Source organism: Oncorhynchus mykiss, chromosome 24, assembly GCF_013265735.2.
Source record: "Oncorhynchus mykiss isolate Arlee chromosome 24, USDA_OmykA_1.1, whole genome shotgun sequence".
In the NCBI taxonomy this organism is placed as follows: domain Eukaryota; kingdom Metazoa; phylum Chordata; class Actinopteri; order Salmoniformes; family Salmonidae; genus Oncorhynchus; species Oncorhynchus mykiss.
Window position 1 is genome coordinate 14,182,173 of NC_048588.1, and position 19,899 is coordinate 14,202,071.

General features: G+C 42.2%; 2 protein-coding genes across 7 annotated transcripts in view; one reads left to right on the forward strand and one right to left on the reverse strand.

The window, feature by feature from the left end:
* The window catches only part of LOC110503343 (neurobeachin), a 330,014-nt gene that overhangs the window by 110,387 nt on the left and 199,728 nt on the right, over window positions 1–19,899 (reverse strand). For 4 of the 6 annotated variants that reach the window (XM_036961703.1, XM_036961702.1, XM_036961700.1 and 1 more), the window contains 2 exons: window positions 18,560–18,706; window positions 9,024–9,160 (listed from right to left, as the gene is read on the reverse strand). In XM_036961703.1, coding sequence (XP_036817598.1) covers window positions 9,024–9,160; window positions 18,560–18,706 — 284 coding nt within the window. Of the gene's footprint in view, window positions 1–9,023; window positions 9,161–18,342; window positions 18,376–18,559; window positions 18,707–19,899 lie in introns of all 6 variants that reach the window. The other 2 variants (XM_036961698.1, XM_036961701.1) reach the window with 1 other exon arrangement.
* Window positions 5,799–8,137, forward strand: LOC110503809 (putative nucleotidyltransferase MAB21L1). The gene has a single exon (XM_021582353.2). It carries the CDS (start codon window positions 6,235–6,237, stop codon window positions 7,312–7,314), a length of 1,080 nt encoding a protein of 359 aa, XP_021438028.1. The 5' UTR covers window positions 5,799–6,234; the 3' UTR covers window positions 7,315–8,137.

The following is a 19,899-nucleotide window of genomic DNA, read 5'->3' on the forward strand; positions in this document are numbered from 1 at the left end:
TCAGCCTAATGATTTCTTGCTTCACTGCAGTGACAGCTCTTTGGACTTCATATTGAGGGTTAACAGTAACAGGTTCAAAATGCAAATGCCACACTTGAAATCAACTCTATATCTTTAATCTGTTTACTTGTAGATTAATTAATGAGGGAATAACACACACCTGGCCATGGAAGAGCTGAGCAGCCAATTGTCCAATTAATTTTGGTTCCTTAAAAGGGGAGGGACCACATCTAAAAAGTGCTGTAATTCCTACACTGTTCACCCGATTTGGATGTAAATACCATCATATTCATTATTTAATTTCAACTCCAATATGCTGTGGTAGACAGCTACAATAATAATAACTTGGTCAATGTCCAATTATGCATAGACCAGATTGTATATATCTTACAAAAACAAACATCAGGGGCACCTTTCCTCTCCCTGGCAAAACAACCTGGATATTGCACTATAAATTAGTCCCCAAAAACCACAAGCCTGTACAATACTGCTACTCTAACAGCTTCACAACAGCAGAAATTAAATGTTAAGAGATAACAGAATAATAACATATCAGGACACTGCTCCCATCTCTTACTGATAGAATAGGGATACCTAGTCAGTTGTACAACTGAATGCATTCAACTGAAATGCGTCTTCGCATGTAAACCAACCCCTCTGATTCAGAGAGGTGCGGGGGGCTGCCATCATAGACTTCCACGTCTTCGGCGCCCAGGGAACAGTGGGTTAACTGCCTTGCTCAATAATACCTTAACACAGTCACGTAGAACAGATACAGAGTTTATCTGTGTGATTATACAGACAGGAGAAGCCACAGGCTGCATCACAAACGACACCCTATTCCCTATGTAGTGCACATATAGCAAATACCATTGGACCCTGGTCAAAAGTTGTGCATTTGAGATGCAACATAACATAAGCATTTATACACAGTAATGCTATGGGCACATACAAAAACAGAAAAATATGTGATCGCTCACAGAATGTTATGCTGTGTATTTTTTAAATGGCAGACCTCTGATAATACCTCTCATTTTCTGTGTTATTATGTGAAGCCGTGTTGGCAAATAAAACTAAATTATATTTAATTGTATTCATGCTAAATTGATGCAAATACATGCATGTCATTCATCAGAAAGGCTGACAAGCGTTCCATATTGAGGAGAGGAGGGAGGTGGGTGGCAGAGGAGAGGAGAGGAGAGAGGAGGGGCACAACAGAAGCTGAGATAATTAGTTAATTTCCCCTGTTCCCACCCCCCCCCTCTCGCTCTCTTCTTTCTCTCTCCCTCTCTCTCTCGCTTTTTTTCTCCTCCTCTCTCTCTCCTCTTCACTCTCCGTGAGTAGTGAGGAGCCAGGAGTGTTGTCCAGGAGTGTTGTCCAGGAGTGTTGTCCACTCCTGGCTCCTCACTACTCACAGAGAAAGGCTGCTGACAGAAGAGCTGTATCTCAATCCTTCTCTCTGCAATATCTAGAATCCTTTGTTCTTGACTCCTCCTCCTCAATCGTATTGGAGGATAAGGTTCAAGGTCCCTCCCCTCTGACCTTTTTTCTCCAATCTACTTTGAGAAGGATGCGAGGTCAGAGAATGTGAGGAATCAAGGAAATATGAATTGAGAAAGAGGCTAACACAGGGAGGCTGCTGACACGAGGAGGGGGTATAACAGATGAAGTAAGGTGGATGCCGGAGATCCAGAGGGGGTCGGGGTGGAGGGAGGATCCAGAGGGTGGAAGGCACAAGGCCCAGAAAGGAACGGGCTACCCCACAGAGACACCATATTGTCTAGAATAATGATATTCAGATTATTAAAAACCCCAATGACAATGTCATTTTGAGATGAATGAAGTTTGTGGGGGAACATGTCAGTGAGTCCCCATCCCGAGAGGGTGAAGTGTAATATTTCACCCAGTGTGAAGCCTAATGCTGATCACACATATCTTAAATGCCACCCTCTTAATCTGAGTCCTATTGCACTGTCACTCCATTAGAGACAGTTGGTATAATCTGGATTTGACTTGGTGACTGAACCTCTCGTTCCATCCCCTTTCCTCTATAATGCACAGCGAGACAGATGACAGAATAACATGGATGACCTTATTTGTCATGTTCTAACAGGATTATAAATAGAGACACACACTGAGTATTATTATCCTCAATTAGCTGACTTTAATGGCCACATTATGAGATGCTGTTATTACTATTGAGACTTTTAAATTGTTTAATATGGTCCGCCTTAATCAATATTATTATAGTTTTTGCTGGGTTTGGTCTTAATCATTTACACTAATGGTGTCTATAATGCACCACAGTATTGTACATTCATAAAAACTTTTACACTGTCTGGGGTGATGGATTTGTGGCATCGAAAAATGATGTTATATTGTGAACTTAGACTTGTATTTGTCAAGCTGAAAAATCTCATGTCCATTTTCAGTCCGTGTGTGTGTGTGTGTGTGTGTGTGTGTGTGTGTGTGTGTGTGTGTGTGTGTGTGTGTGTGTGATAAACTATGGTGTCATCACAAAGCCATTTCGGCTATTAGACAAGAACTGTTGACCCCATGCCAGACCACTGACAGGAGGATCAGTCTTACTAAAAGAAAGAGAAAAATGAAGAATGGAGGGAAAAAGGAGAAGTGCAGTAGAGGCCAGCTCTGGAAACAAAGAAGCCTTCTACACAGAGAGGATGGGTCACATGGTAGGAAGTAGAAGTCATTGTATTGATTTACACAATCATGCATAAAGCTGGAGGGTCAGAGACTGGATGAAATTAGGCTGGGTCAGAAATAGGTTCTAATGAAATTAGGCTGGATCAGAGATAGGCGCTAACCCATATCTGCTATTGTGGATCTAACACATAGACAATGCAGGATCTCGCAGGATAGTGTATCTGAGTAGAGTAGAACAGGTTGTTAGTGTAGATCTATAGTAGAGTAGACCAAGGGTGTGTTCAGGACGACAGAACGGTGTGCAACGTTTAATTCACACACAAACGTACCTCAAAGGCTGTTGAAGAAAAGTGTGCACCGTTTTGAGGAAACGTGTAATTCAGTACAAACCGTCACGCAACGCAGGAAATGTTGAACCGAACTGAACGCACCTCAGGTTGTTAGAGCTAAGCATTAACATTTCCATGTAGATCTGTGTAGGGTAGGCCAGGTTGCAGCCACATGCTTTAGATTAAAGAGGTGATAATCCTGAAGAAAAGCCCCTCTATCACGCAGAGGGATGACCAGCCTCGTGGCCACACTCACGCACAGTTGGAAGTAGACTGTAGACTAGTCTGGATCTAATAAAGGCCAGTATACCTGCTGATCTACACACACACAGACAGAGACAGAGAGAGATGGAGAAGAGGTGCGGGTTTTCCTCCCATCTCTCTCCATATGGAACCAGTATAGAAAGTCCTACATTCACAAAACACTCCATGAAAGTGACCAAGAAAAATCTAAACTAGGAAGTGGTAGCTAGTTTGGTCAATATCTAACCCAAAACTATTTCTGTTGACTATCATCTAAAATAATAATCAAGGTTAAGAATATGGTAAACTATATTTCACACTTAATTTGAATTAATAGTTTAATTGTAGACCTTTAGGATGTGCCTAGTGTAATCATGTGTTTTCTTGGCAAGGTCTATCCCAGCACACCCATGTGTTGTCATATCTGTAATGTCTGCCTGGTAACAGTGGGACATTATTAATTATGATTGGGCTGATGCTGCTGACAGAGACCTCCAGACTGGCTGGCACGATAGTGGGAGACAAATAGCCGTCACACACACAGAGATATTACATTGGGAACTGACAAGGTGCAGTCTATCCTGATAATGTGTGGTTCTGTGCAGCAAAGTGTTGGTGCAGATTAGTGTAAACGTCTTTATGTCCTGTACCTCTGCCGTTTAAAGTCTTCTTCAAAGCTCAAACTGAACCATCTGAGACGGGAAGCCACGATGATAACTACTTATTAAGCTAGAGATGGTTCAGAGATAGGGAGATAGTTCGGTGATAACTACAGAGATTGTTCGGGGATTTGGTGTGCAGAAACGTGCAGCAACTTCTTCGTCATAAAAATATCTAGTCTACTGGTGTTGTGCATAAATGTGTCTTGCTTCCATTGAGGTCTTGATAACATAATAAACTGTGTTATATTAGTAATACGATTGGAATAGTTAAGGAGTATTTCTGTAGTAGTAATATGAATATTGTAGGCCTAGCCTATGTTGTGTTGCCTATGTAGAACTAATTTACTTCAGGAAAAAACTACTAGGCCTACTCAACTCAATGATATATATAATTAGGCAAAAATAATAATCATAATAATTATAACATTGTTTTTTTTAGTTGCAATTGTTTAATTTGGTTTAATTTGTTCTATCATCATATTCGTGATAAATGTAAAAACTGATCTCACACAACACTCACCGGGAATGATGTCTACAATGTACAACATCAATAATTTGTCTAGTATTAATGGCCTGTTTTTGAAAACCTTGAGTTCACAACCTGTTAATGCTGACAAGACACCGTCATACAATATCGTGGACTATATAATCATCGGAATCACGTATTTCAACAAACTAACTAGATGCTTGCAATAAAACATTTACCATTGTTGAAAAATAATTCATATAGGAAATATATTAAAAAGCCTATACATGTATAGATTACAGTCTTACAAATTTAACCTTTATTTAACTCGGCGAGTCAGTTAAGATTAAGAACAAATTCTTAATTACAATGACGGCCTAAATTAATGGCAATATCGATGCCATCTTAATTTTTCTTCACTGAAAAGATGTGTCCTACTTAATTTGACAAGTTCATCCTTCAATTAATGAGGGATAGTAGGCCTATTTCATACATTGGAATAATGAAAAAATATTAACATTCATATTCAAAAGTACGCCTGAAAATGTATTTGTGCAACACTAAGAAAAAACAATTAACTTCTAAAGGACTTTGGGCCTTTAAGTTATCATTAGCCTATTTACGCTGGAAAAGAAGACACCGAAAATTAACCGGTCCAATATTTTTTAACTACTAGGATGTTGCATACATGCGTTATTTCCAAAATAACCATGCGATTTCACAGGCCTAATAATTATACAATGGCCTAGCCTACTGATATGGTACAGATGTAAAGTCTATAGGCTATTTCAACATGCAGTAGGATTTTTATTTTTCTAAGGACACTGCATTCCAAAGTCCTATTTGAAATGTCCCTGTAGAATAGATTTAGCAGTGCGAATCTTCAGTCAAATCAAAAAAATCTAAAATAACCAAGACATAACCCCACGGAACAACTGTCATCAAACCTGTCATTCTAGTCGTCGTGTCTAATATTAGATCAGGTACCGTCCAGAGGCTGTGGACAATACAGACACACTAATCATCAAGAATAAAACAAAACGAAAATAAGAGTAAACGAGAATAATAAACACGATAAAAAAATACAACGTAAAATACATGTTTCAATCAAAACAAATAAATACGCAAAACCCTGGAATATGTTATAGCCTAACCTACTGTAGCATTCAACCAAGCCGTTTAAAATAAGCAGTTGGAGAAAATCCGTAAAAAAAAATCAAAAAGACAGCCTGAAAGAGAGTAGAAAATGGCTTTGTTTTTTCTCTCGCCAACGCGTAAGTGGACTTCCGATCCTCGAGACTACTACCTTTAGTTTAAATTGTATATAAAACCCGGGGATTAATTTGTTGTTAATAAACTGGAGGCGGTGACGAATCAGATGGCGATTGGACATCCTCGTTCATAACCCTCCCTTTATAATTTCCCGAAGAGCGTCCGGGCTGTTAAACACAGAAAGACTCAGCCGCCTCCACGTCGCCCTCACACACACACACAGACAGACAGACAGCACCGCGCACTTTCATATGCGGATACATAACTACAGCAGTGATTAGAGAAATAACAAAAACGAGATTGTTTTGACTACTGACGTGAGAGGGTGTATTATGGATTTTTTATAATTATTCGCAAATCGAAGTACATACATTTTCCAACTGCAGTTCAATGCAAAAGCGTATGCTTTAGACCGGCGAGATTATTACGCATGTGCCCCAACAAGCAATAAAAGGCTTGGTTGGGACTTTTGGAACACATATTTTTTCTTTTTAATAGCGTTCTTTCTTCTCTAAAATTGGCTCCCGTACAAACAGCCGCGTTGGATCCGTCGGCTTACTGCGAGACTCCGGTCTACAACCCGGATCTCTGCCCTAACATGATAGCCGCCCAGGCCAAGCTGGTGTACCACCTCAACAAATACTACCAGGAGAAATGCCAATCTCGGAAGGCGGCCATCTCCAAGACCATCCGGGAGGTGTGCAAGGTGGTGTCGGACGTCTTGAAGGAGGTGGAGGTGCAGGAGCCCCGCTTCATCAGCTCTCTCAACGAGATGGACAACCGCTTCGAGGGGCTAGAGGTCATCTCCCCCACAGAGTTCGAGGTGGTGCTCTACCTCAACCAGATGGGGGTATTTAACTTCGTGGATGATGGATCTCTGCCGGGCTGCGCCGTGCTCAAGCTGAGCGACGGCCGTAAGAGGAGCATGTCTCTCTGGGTAGAATTCATCACCGCCTCCGGCTACCTCTCTGCGCGCAAGATCCGCTCCAGATTTCAGACCCTAGTGGCGCAGGCCGTGGATAAATGCAGCTATAGAGATGTTGTCAAAATGGTGTCTGATACCAGCGAGGTGAAGTTACGCATCAGAGACAGATACATCGTTCAGATCACCCCGGCTTTCAAATGCACCGGGATCTGGCCCCGCAGCGCAGCGCACTGGCCCCTACCGCACATCCCCTGGCCGGGGCCCAACAGGGTAGCCGAAGTAAAGGCCGAGGGATTCAACCTTCTCTCTAAAGAGTGCTACTCGTTGAACGGAAAACAAAGTTCGGCAGAGAGCGACGCCTGGGTCCTGCAGTTCGGTGAGGCCGAGAACCGCCTACTCCTGGGAGGCTGCAGGAAGAAATGTCTGTCGGTCCTCAAAACGTTACGAGACCGGCACCTTGAACTGCCTGGGACGCCCCTCAACAACTACCACATGAAAACTCTGGTTTCTTATGAGTGTGAAAAACATCCACGGGAGTCTGACTGGGACGAGAACAACCTCGGGGACCGTTTGAACGGGATTCTATTGCAGCTTATTTCGTGTTTGCAGTGCAGGAGGTGTCCCCATTACTTCCTGCCTAATCTAGATCTGTTCCAGGGGAAACCTCATTCTGCTCTAGAAAATGCAGCCAAACAGACCTGGCGACTTGCGAGAGAGATTCTAACCAACCCCAAAAGCTTGGAGAAACTCTGAGGTAAATGTGTGTTATAGTGAAAGGAGGGTCAGTGAGAGGCCTGGTGATGTATCAAAGGACTATGGACAGAAATGGTCACTGTGCCTCTGTTGAATTCACGGTCTTGTAAAATGTGACTATCCTCTGACGAGGAAGAAGTTTACTCTGATATCATTTTTATGACCCATAGTCAAATATGACCCTTCTCTTAATTCTATTCTGTGATTTAGGAGCAAATTGTACCATCAATCCACATTCAAGGTTAGGTTTAATTTCAGTATTAATCTTTCGTTATTTCTCTCCATGCCCACGGTTGTCTAAATCGTTTATTAGCTTAAATGCTTTATTAAAATAAAGCCCCCATACAAGCCTTGAGTAAATATTTATACTGTAAATACATTCATAGGTTGTGATTCCAGTGGTCTGAAATTGTGAATGTTGTTCTGTGACATGTAAACTTAGGAGTTCAATTACACCTTTTAAAGTAAAACGTTTTTTTTTTATCTGGTAGAAAATACATTCATTCAGTCTGCTGTATCTGTTGTCAGTGGACATTTTCTCATTTTGAAAGTTTACATTTTGATGGTACTATTTGTTACATTTAAAAAAAAAACATTCCATAAACATACTTGAATTCTTATTTAAAGTATACTCGATACTTTTTTGTTTGTACGTTGCTTACATGATAAAACCTGAAAATAAGAAAATATATATAAATACAGTCTAATTGAGAAGAAAAAATGCACTTGAAATACACTGGATTATAACATGATCTGATCTGATTTTTTATTCCTGTCTCTGATTTAATTTAAAGAGTTAGCCTAATAAAAAATAGCTATGTAATATTTGTGTCCCAATCATGATTAATTAAATGTATAACTTGTATTTTTCATATATAGGCCATATTTATTGTATGCATCATACATGGGTATTTTTTAAGCCTAGTGTTTAACCCGTTTTAAATTACGCAAATATAGTTTGTCATTTCTCTATTAATTCTGGCTATAAGCCTACCCTCCATGTTGTATCTATCAGGTTGTCTACGTTATAATAATAGGCTGTCTATTTAAAAGCTTTTTATAGGCGTAATGCTGTTGGAAAAAACAAATGTATGAGAGGTACGGTTGGGGTTAGACATTAATTAGGCCTATATTTCTAATATACAGTGGACACGAATAATGCGCAAAACAGGTGTTTTGAACGCGTAATTGTGTAAATGTCTAGGTTACAACGTTAGTATGCGCCCAATAGTGCTAGTACTTATCCCATGTCCATACACAGTCGCTATATTTATAAACAATGATAATATTGGTGTAAAATCGAAAAGACCTCGTAGGCTCTCGTTTGATGACATAGGTTTACAGCTTTTGAGGGGATCAGAATATCAAGAAATTTGTAAAATGTTGTAGGCCTACATGTCAGGTTCTCTCCAGAGGCCTGGGTAGGTTTAAGGCTCGTCTACATCCTGGAACTTTAAATGGCACAACGTTCCAGATGGACCATATATTTTCAAACGCTCCACAATCTCCTAATGGTTGAATTCTTGCACATGGGTGAATCTGAATAATTATTTTAATCTCTAAATCACATTTTGTGTCTTGTAAAAGAAAGGAACCTGGGGTCAATGCGGGCCCAGCCAAAACATGAACATGAATCAGTAAAGTGAACTTGAATGTGAACAAAAGCTTGTGCATATCAAACAGAAAAGGAAAGTGGCGATTGGACTTACCGTGGAGTCAAGCCGTTTGAAGGAGGGGTCATCCTCGTCCACTTCGAAATAGATCTCGGTCGTCGTGATGGAGAGCGTCCCTCGCGCCACTATTACTGGGGCCACCAGCTGGGCTGGGGTGCTGAGGACCACTGGGCCTATAATGCGTAATACACCGTGCATCAGATATAAGGACAAACAAAACATGGTCTTTAACAATTCCTAACAAATAATCGGATTTGTTTGTTTGGAAATTATTATCAAATTTGAGTCTACTTCGATTTAATCAGAGCACATATTGAGGCGATGTAATGTCTAGGATGCAAATTCTACAATTTATTCTTAATTTGGGAACATGCACAGTTCTTAATTATCATGGTAACAAGTCTTTATTCAGTTTATTTTTTATTTTTTATGCAAACACGAATTACTCGTTCAGGTTGAAAACAGAACACGGCTCCATTTTGGGTTGCACTCTGGAGGCTATAAAATAGGTTATTTTTAACCAAATCGCCATTCGGCCAATTCAACAAGCATATAGGCCTATATACATTCTAGGCTTACAAAACGATTTGAAGCCAATTTACATAAGTAATGACCAGTTTAACTATAGGCGCGTGCTGTGCAATAGGGCCAGCAGTATGATGCGGTCTATCAGAACTAAACCAGAGATGGAGGAGCGCTTGCCAATATGATGAATGTTCACTTCTAACCTATAGGCTATTATTATGCATATTTGCATATTAATATTTTTCATAACAATTATTTCAGTTACTATAGCAACATCTGCGGCCTCTAAAAGAGAGACAACACCACCCCAAAATGATTGTGACAATTTGCATAGCATCCTAAACGATTTTTTAAAAACAGTTTCTTTGAGGAAAAATAAAAGCTTTTGTATTTGTGCTGACGATATCCCTTCAGTATTTATTTACGATGGCTTTTTGATCTCTGGTCAGCTGATGGGATCACATGCTATCTCTCTCTCTGTCTCCACCCGTCTTCCTCCCCATCTCCATCTCTCCTCCTGTCCTCTCTTCTCCCTCCATTCTCCATGTTCTATTTGGAGCAGTATCGCTGAGGCGCGTCAGCTCCGCTGATTTGTCTCGAGCTCAAATGAAAGCTCTTGAAATTGGGATATTTATCGATCGCGTGAACTCCAAAGAGTCCCTTTAATGCCTCGTCAATCTTAATCCTGTGCTCCTCAGCCAATTATGCCTGATACTGTTGCGAGATTACAAGTGGATTTTGGTTTCAATTCCCTGGGCGCTCTTTCATTGTGCTCACGGAGCGTTCAGGAATAGTGGAATCGGCTTTCCTACTCTTTCTCTCTGCCTGCCCTATAGCTGTCTGTAATAAACTCTCTGCCTGTATTAAACGGATCTTATCTGATTACACGTTAAATATGTGCTTTACAAGCTGCAGTAAACATGTAATATCCCGGGTCTAATAACTTTTCAGGTGTATTTATTGTATGCCTATGAGAACATATGTCCCTAACATGCCTCACAGCATATTCATGAATAGATACTACAAAATACACTGATATATAATGTATAGCCTACAATATAGGCCTACGTGTACATATAACGTAATATTATACAATGTAATTACTGCGTTGCTCTCACAGAACAGAAAGCAATGCTTTTGAACATGAAACAAAACGTGATCAAAACATCACTGTCATTATTATTTATTAGCCGATGTAAATATCTTGTAATGACAGTTGTTCTTAATATTGTTTCCACATTAAGATACATATTACCATGCACCATGTTAGGCTACATTTGAACAGAGAATTAGGCCGACGTCTCAATAAACGGACAGATATAGTTTTATATTCGATGCTGTTTGCAAGAGATTCCCAGCAACCTAAAGGGTTTGTCTTTCTGCAAAATAAACTCTCTATTCAAAGAACTCTAGTCTACTCCCCCTCAGAGAGCGCGCGAGAGAGAATAAAAAGACATTGGAGGGTACAGAACCATTGTGTTGTGGCTTGAAGGGGCTCTGGCACATACAGAGACAATACAGCCTTAATCCACTGGATCCACCGCGCTACAGGGACGGGATTAAACTGTAATCCCTCTAGGTATACTCCATAATTAGGAGCTAGTATTAAAACGTTTACACGATACAGGTTTCCATATGCCAAAGGACTGGATTCGGATAATACTATAATGCTAGATTTTTGGAGCCTTTTTCTTAGAATTTCCTTAAAAAAAAAGTTATAGTAGGAATAATAATATTCACACACACCCCCCCCCACACACACACACACACACACACACACACACACACACACACACACACACACACACACACACACACACACACACACCTTTGACTTAGATGGTCTTCAGAGTAATATTTCAGGAACATTTAAAAGTGTACATTGAGCAAATAATTCAATTTATAGCAAAAAAAGATTCCAGTTATAATATTCTATTACATAGTTGCAGTTTCTTGGTGTTATTCTGTGTGTACTCTAGTCTTGACTGTCTATGGGGCTGGAAAAATGTTAAACAGTCTGGTCTGATGAAGACAGTCGCAGTGATGTCACTGCTGCACTGCTACACAGACACAAGGCATTCTGGGTAGTGTCATAATTAAAACAGCACTGTACATTCTCCCACAGTCCTGAATGCCCAACATTCCTCTCAAAGGCTTGAATAAGTCTAAGAATTCCCTATATAGCGCACTATTTTTGACCAGGTCACATAGGCCAATAGTGTGCTTTTAGGGACGCAACCTAAAACTGTTCCAAATTAATAAAGATTAATTTCTTAAACATGTAAGGTAGACAGTGATATTATATGTAATTCAACACATCCTGAGCAGTGAAATATTTTATGGGGTTTTGTCTAAGTATTTATGACACTATTATCTTGCAAGGCAAATTATTACCCATGTAAGGGATACGATTATGCCAGAGAGAGAGAGATATTAACAATGAACTTCACTCGTTAGGGCATGATAATGCACCATTGAGAGAGTACAGAATGCCTGTTTTTGACTGGTCCATGCAAAGGTCTGTCAGTCAAGATCATTAATATCTTAACAAAAACAGTAAACAGACACTATCTAAACACAACACCTCCCTCTTCCATCCTCTCCTCTCCTTGTATGATTTGGGTTACAGATGAGTAGACAAAAGGAGTGTGTTGATGCCAGTGAGAGCAGACGGTGTTGCCAGTGTTCAGGGGGAGTGAAACTAATCATGGGTTTGGTAACCACAGGGCAGGCTCCGCCCGCCCCAATAGCTAGCTGAGCCCAGGGTAAGCCATGCCTTCTCTGGCAGCAGACACAGGCCTGATTTTTGGTTGGCAGGAGAGAGAGAGGAGGAGGAGGAGAGAGATATAGGGGAGAGCGAGTGATACACACAAAGAGTGAGAGAGAAAGAAAGAAAGAAAGAAAGAAAGAAAGAAAGAGAAGGAGAAAGGCTGTCAACACACAGGGATGATCTCCCACTTAGACTGCTCAGGGCAGAGAGAGGTAGAGTTTAGATATAGAGCACACAGACTGTAGCATATAGATATAGAGCACATAGACAGAACACTACCTAATGTCCAGGACTTCCAAAAGATCAGTCTGAGATAGTGAGGGCTCCCCTTCTGGTCAGAATGTGAACATACCTTTAACTTTACCATGATGCAATAAAATATAATGTTTTTGAAGGGTTTTTGAATGGTTCCAAAAATAAGTGTTTCGACCAACATTTTTAATAAGGTTGGAATTAATGTAGCTGGATAAAGAAAGGTTCATTTTTGAAATCTCTGTTTTCATTGTAACTGGTTGAGTTTATTTTGGATGGTGTTTCTTTATATGTAAAGGCCAGTGCAGTCAAAAATGTGATTTCCTATGTTTTATATATATTTCCACACTACGAGGTTCTAATAATATTGTGCAATTGTGAAAATGATGATAATGTCCTTTCAGTGTAAGAGCTGTTTGAAAAGACCGTCTGAACTTTCAGCCTATTTTGGTGGGATGGAGTTTTGGCCTGCCTGGTGACATATCCAAGTGGTAAATTTGGGTGTGTTGGTAAATTCGCTCTGTCTATCTACTCCGATTTCAGAGCACTCTCGTCTGAGTGTGCCAGAGCACAGAATAACTGACAAATTTACGAACGCTCAACACCCATTGAATATGGCCGGTGTAAGTAAACCTCTGCAAAAAAGCATAATTAAATTGTTACCAGCAGCACAGTTACAGTCACCAATGCTCTGGATAACAGGAAAAAAGCCTAACCAGCTCTGCTAGGAAGAGAAAAATGGTCAGAGTGAGATGTTCTCTCATTTATGTCTGAAAGTAGCTAGCAAGCTAGCAAACTTCTTTTTATTTACATTTCTTACCCCTTTTTCTCCCCAATTTCGTAGTATCCAATTGGTAGTTACAGTCTTGTCCCATCGCTGCAACTCCCGTATGGACTTTGGAGAGGCGAAGGTTGAGAGCCGTGCATCCTCTGAAAAACAACCCAGCCAAGCCACAATGCCCGCTTAACCCGGAAGCCAGCCGCACCAATGTGTCGGAAGAAACACCGTACACCTGGCGACCGTGTCAGCGTGCACTTGAGACCGGTCTGCCACAGGAGTCGCTAGTGCGTGATGGGATAAGAACATCCCCGCCGGCCAAACCCTCCCCTAACCCGGACGCCGCCACACCATGGGTCTCCTGGTCATGGCCGTCTGCGACAGAGCCTAGACTCAAACCCAGGATCTCTAGTGGCACAGCTAGCACTGCGATGCAGTGCTTTAGACTACCGCGCCATTCGGGAGGTCAAGCTAGCTAACTTTAACCAGTTAGTTTGGGAGCTTGACTGCCGTGGTGAGGCCAGAACGTTCTAATCAACCCTACTCCTCGGTCAGAGCATCCAGTGTACGCTCTTAATGCTCCGAGAGTGAACCGCTCTGAATTTACATACGGACAACCTGACAAACGCCCAGAGTGCACTGAACACTCTCTGGCACCCCAGAGTGAATATACAAATGCACCCTTAGTTAATAGACCCATGAGGAAGAGCATTCCAAACCTTTCTGCCAATAATAGCTAGTTTTACAATTTCCCCTTCCCACTCAGACCACTCACAGACATTCCTAGCAAAATTCTTGCTTGAGAAATTGCTCTTTGCCAAGAAGATCTTTTTGCTTCTTTTTGACCATATTAATTGATCACAGTAAGGTACTTGTTACCCATAAATTATTTTATATTGAGATCTGCATTGGACCTTTAAAGGGAAGTGCATTTAAAAATGTTATTTACCTGTTTTTTTAAAGACATTTCCACACTATGAATTCTAAATAGCACTCTGAAATTGTGAAAATGATGATAACGCCCTTTTTGTGTAAGAGCTGTTTGAAAGACCTGGAATTCAGCCTGTTCAGGTGGAATAGAACTTTTGGGCCACATCATGTGAACTGATTCTAATCGACCAATGACTGGGTAAGGGGGTGGGCTCTAGACCATCCTATCCGCTCATCAGGGCAGTGTATGTAAATATCTTCAAATTTGTATTCTAATGCCCATACGCGTTTTGGAGTTATTTTCATTAAATAAACACAGAGTGATTAATTAGACATGCAGTGATGATTGAATTGATTTTTTTTTACACAGACTGCATTGGTGCTTTAAGGACAATACCGCCCACAGTCACTACTTAAAAGCCTGATCGTACCTCTTGAGATTCTGGACAGAAGCCGGTCATTGCATGTCTCTAAAGCTATACCCACTTACATGGCAACATTGTAGATACAATAGTCTACCATTATAATTCACTGTGTCAGAATGCCAACATACCAGTAAACCATTATATTTTAATAGAAACATCAGCTACAGTATATCATGCTTTCATTATTATTTTCTCAAATGTCTCAGGAATCATTTTTCTCCTCAGAAAAAACTGTTTCTTAGAAGGTCTGTGAGCATGACAGAGGAGGCACAGCAACCAGATTCTCCCTCAGTCCATTTGCTGCTTTATAATCCTTGTGATTGGAACATAGTAAACATTTCAGCAATTTATGATGGCTGCCAGGATCCGCTATTGTATTCCAGTAAAACGCTTGCATCAGGAATAATACCACCGCAGCACTTGCTGATCTTATTTCAGGGACAAGTTGTTTGCAGCATTCAGGCAGTGTATCAGACCATTAAACAGCTCCTCTTGATCTATATTCACAACCAGACTGAACTCTGGATATCTCTCCCCTGTGAGGCCAAGGCAAGTATACCTAAAGCAGCAGAAAGCATAGTTCTGACTGGAGAGTTTGGCCCACAAAGCTGGAGCCTGGTGCCATATGAACAGGAGGTGGGTTGGAAAACATTGAGAACATTGTGAGAACAGTAAGAGAACACTATGTTAAAAGGAGAACACTATGAGAAAACTATGCGAACACGACGAGAACCCAACAAGAACCTGACGAGAACACTACCAGAAAGGGAAGGGGATACCTAGTCAGTTGCACAACTGAATGCATTCAACAAAAATGTGTCTTCTGCATTTAACCCACCCCCTCAGAATCAGAAATGTGCGCGGGGCTGCGTTAAACGGCATCCACATTATTGGCACTCAGAGAGCTACCTACCACCCTTATGAGAACACAATGAAAACACTAGAACACTATATAGGGAACTAGAACCTGCTGCAGCTTGGCTATGCACACTGACATTCTGCCACTGCAGCCCAAGTCCATAGAAACCACAGTTCCAATAACAATACTTACCTTGCGAGCCTGAAATGTACACTACTCAATATTAGGAAGGAGTCCTTAAATGTTTTGTACACTCAAGAGAGCACCGGACACAGGCCATGCAAACTCAGTTGTTCACTGGAGGGAAACAGAGAAGGTGAGAAAGGGAACAGCTGGAAAGCCAGGGACCTGGAAGACATATGCAGATTTCTCTCCCAAGGTTCTGACTTAGGATGTAAAATAGTCAGCAGGAGCAAACGCCAAACAGCTAGGGTGTACTGAGAGCGCGTGGAGATCCAAAACACGCTTGGCTGCCGCCAAGGCCATGAGCAGGGCAGTCACTTAGGAAAGGACCTTCACAGACTCCAATGGTACAAACAGAGACTCACACAGAGAATCCAGGACCAAAGCCAGGTCTCAAGTGGATGCCATAGGTTTAGACACTGGTCTGAGCCGACGCACGCCATTCAGAGACTTCACCACCAGAGAGTGAGACCCCAGGGTAGAGCCTTCAATCCCTACATGACACGCCGGGATGGCTGCCATATAAACCTTCAATGTGGAAAAAGAAAAGCCCTGCTCCGAAAGCAAAATGTACACCAAAGAGCATTAAAACATGAAACTCCTTTAACCTGACACCAACCCTCAAACGCGACCCACTTATATGTATACAACCCTCTTATAGAGGGCATATGCACCGGCTCTATAGTCTTTATCACGTTCAAGGGTAAACCCCTAGCCGTCAAATTCAACCTTTCAGGGGCCAAACCCATAGATCCCATACATGCGGACGTGGGTGCCAAACTCTCTGGGCCAGCGGGGAGCCACCAGAATCAACAACAGACCCTCCTGATGGACCCTCTCCACGGTGGCCTGAATCAGGACCAACGGAGGAAAAGCATAGAGCAGAGTTTGAGACCAACTGAATGCGCTGTGCCGGAGTCAAACAACTTTCCTTGTGATACACTATGAACCCCAGAGACTGAATATCGGAAACGTAGCAGTGTGGAGCTCCACCTGTTCCCTCAACTCCACTATGACCATCCAATCATCCAGATAGGCCAATAATGGGATCCCCTGGCTACTCACCGGTGCCAAAGCCACCACCATAGAAAAGCTCTGGGGCGATAGGAAGAGCCCAAAATGCAAGACCAGAAACTTGTAGACCACACCCTCGAAATGAAACCTCTGAAACGTTCTGTGGAGAGCATGTATAGCCACATGAACATACGCATCCTTTAGATCTATGGATGCGAACCACTGCAATAGCCAGTAAAGTGTAAGCATTTCAAACCTGCAAACGTTGAGGTGCTGGTTTAAAACATAAATCCTGCTTGGGCCCCCCATACAATAAGGTATGCACGCACTACTAAAAATGTTTGCTTAATTGCATATATCATTATTATATTACACGTTTCACTGTAGCTATGGCAGCTGTATGAAGCTCTCTTGCCTGCCTGGCACGATTCAGGTAAAACCTCTTAGCCTCCAAGTTAAAATTCAGTTTAAATGTCATTATTTAAGCGTGCAATTTATTTTCTAGACATTCAGACATCATGTCATGGAACAGCTCTTATTAACTATTTTCCTATATAGTGCACACTTTTGACCAGATCGCTACGGGCCCTGGTTGACCAGATAGCTACGGGCCCTGGGTGACCAGATAGCTACGGGCCCTGGTTGACCAGATAGCTACGGGCCCTGGTTGACCAGATAGCTACGGGCCCTGGTTGACCAGATAGCTACGGGCCCTGGTTGACCAGATAGCTACGGGCCCTGGTTGACCAGATAGCTACGGGCCCTGGTTGACCAGATAGCTACGGGCCCTGGTTAACCAGATAGCTACGGGCCCTGGTTGACCAGATAGCTACGGGCCCTGGTTGACCAGATAGCTACGGGCCCTGGTTGACCAGATAGCTACGGGCCCTGGTTGACCAGATAGCTACGGGCCCTGGTTGACCAGATTGCTACGGGCCCTGGTTGACCAGATTGCTACGGGCCCTGGTTGACCAGATAGCTACGGGCCCTGGTTGACCAGATTGCTACGGGCCCTGGTTGACCAGATCGCTACAGGCCCTGGTTGACCAGATTGCTACGGGCCCTGGTTGACCAGATAGCTACAGGCCCTGGTTGACCAGATAGCTACAGGCCCTGGTTGACCAGATTGCTACGGGCCCTGGTTAAAAGTATTGCACTATCAAAAAGAATAGGGTGCAGTCCATGACTCAATGTTCTAATGAAAATAAAATATCTAGATATCAAACAACCAACTCATGTGTTTTTATAACTAATTGTGATTTGTTTATTTACATATGTATTTCCACTGAGGAGGTTGATTCAAGTGATTTTCATTCATTAGTTTGTTTTCATAGTTTCTCTGTCCGTTATAATCAGTAAGATCAGAGTGTTAATGTGGGTTAAAAGTTCAGTTTGTCAGGTTAGGTAATGTTAGTTTAGTTAATGATTGGTAGGTGGTGACATATCATGCGTTCCAAATGGCACCGTATTTCACTACTTTTGACGAAAGCACTATTAGCCCTAGTCAAAAGTAGTGCACTAACTAGAGAATAGAGTGCCATTTGAAATGCAGCCATGTTCAGATTGATCATCCTTCCGGAATCAGTTTAGATTTACTTGGACTGAGATGACGGACTGACCTCTGGAGACAAACAGGCGAGGAAGGAACAGCGCTAGAGGACCAAAACAACACAGAATAGAACCGACCGGTGTGTTTCACACATACACAACCACACAGGAACTACACTTATACCTGAACACCTTGGAAACACTGTCCAGATACACTTACACTGCCAAAAACATAAACCATAACCCAAACATAGGACAAATATGTGCATCTGTGTTTGTGTATCTCACCAGCCAGGTTGTCCATCTCCTTCTCCTGCAGCAGACTGGCAGTGTCGTCGTCTCCATCCAACATCAGGTCCGTCTCTGGGCTCTGATTGGCTACTGCCTGGCTGCGGAACCCCTTCTTCGACTTGACCAACTCGTCCTCCTCGCTGTCTGGAGGGGGAGGGGAGGGGGGGACAGAAAGACGGAACAGTAGGAACAGTTAGAACAGGGGGTGGCGAGAGAGGACAGCCCGACAGCGGTCAGAGAACAGTCAGGGAACAGCCCGACAGCAGTCAGAGAACAGTCAGGGAACAGCCCAACAACAGTCAGACAACAGTCATACAACAGCCCGACAGAAGTCAGAGAACAGTCAGAACAGTCAGGGAACAGTCAGAACAGTCAGATAACAGTCAGGGAACAGTCAGAAAACAGTCAGAACAGTCAGGGAACAGCCCAACAACAGTCAGACAACAGTCATACAACAGCCCGACAGAAGTCAGAGAACAGTCAGAGCAGTCAGGGAACAGTCAGAACAGTCAGGGAACAGCCTGACAGCAGTCAGATAACAGTCAGGAAACAGTCAGAAAACAGTCAAAAGAGTCAGGGAACAGCCCGACAGCAGTCAAAGAACAGTCAGAAAACAGAAAATAGCCAGGCAACCATCAGACAACAGTCAGACAACAGTTAGACAATCGTCAGACAGAACAGCCATACAACCAGAGAACAGTCAGACAGAACAGCCAGGAGACAGTCAGACAGCTAAACACCTCTCCGCTGAACCCCAAAGAGCAGATTCATATCAGTGTAGAAAGATAAGGAGATTATAAATGCTTTCAAGTGTCACATCAGTGGAGCCAAATGGGAATCTGGTTTTGATAGATTCATAAAACGCATACCATAACATTTGGCGAGCTTCGGAAGTCTGGATTAACCACAGTACCCACAATCTCTACATGAAACGTCCAATGATGACTGACTTGGAGTAAAGAGCGGTGGACTGTAGTATTTCATAACTATTGACGTCAGAACCCACAGGAAACATATTAATACATTTAATACATTTCCAGCATCTAAACTGATAGGCTGTTTCAACATTTGTTATCAGACAAGGTAAACTATGAAACACTTTTGTTTTTAGAAAGCGGCAAAAGAGTGTTGAGGATATGTCTTCAGCTCAGAGTCTTTGGGGACTGTATCTATCAGCCGCTCAGACAGAACCACACTGATCAGACAGATCAATTAAGAGGCTGATAACACCACCACATTTCATCATACAGGCATCCTGTAACAGAGGTCTAGTGGAACAGGACCATCACTCTACAGCCTGTGTCCCACCTTACAGTAAATCAACACCATACAGTATG

Excerpts from the sequence above, each read along its gene's own strand:
- LOC110503809 (XM_021582353.2), top strand. The coding sequence starts at position 6,235 with ATGATAGCCGCCCAGGCCAAGCTGGTGTACCACCTCAACAAATACTAC.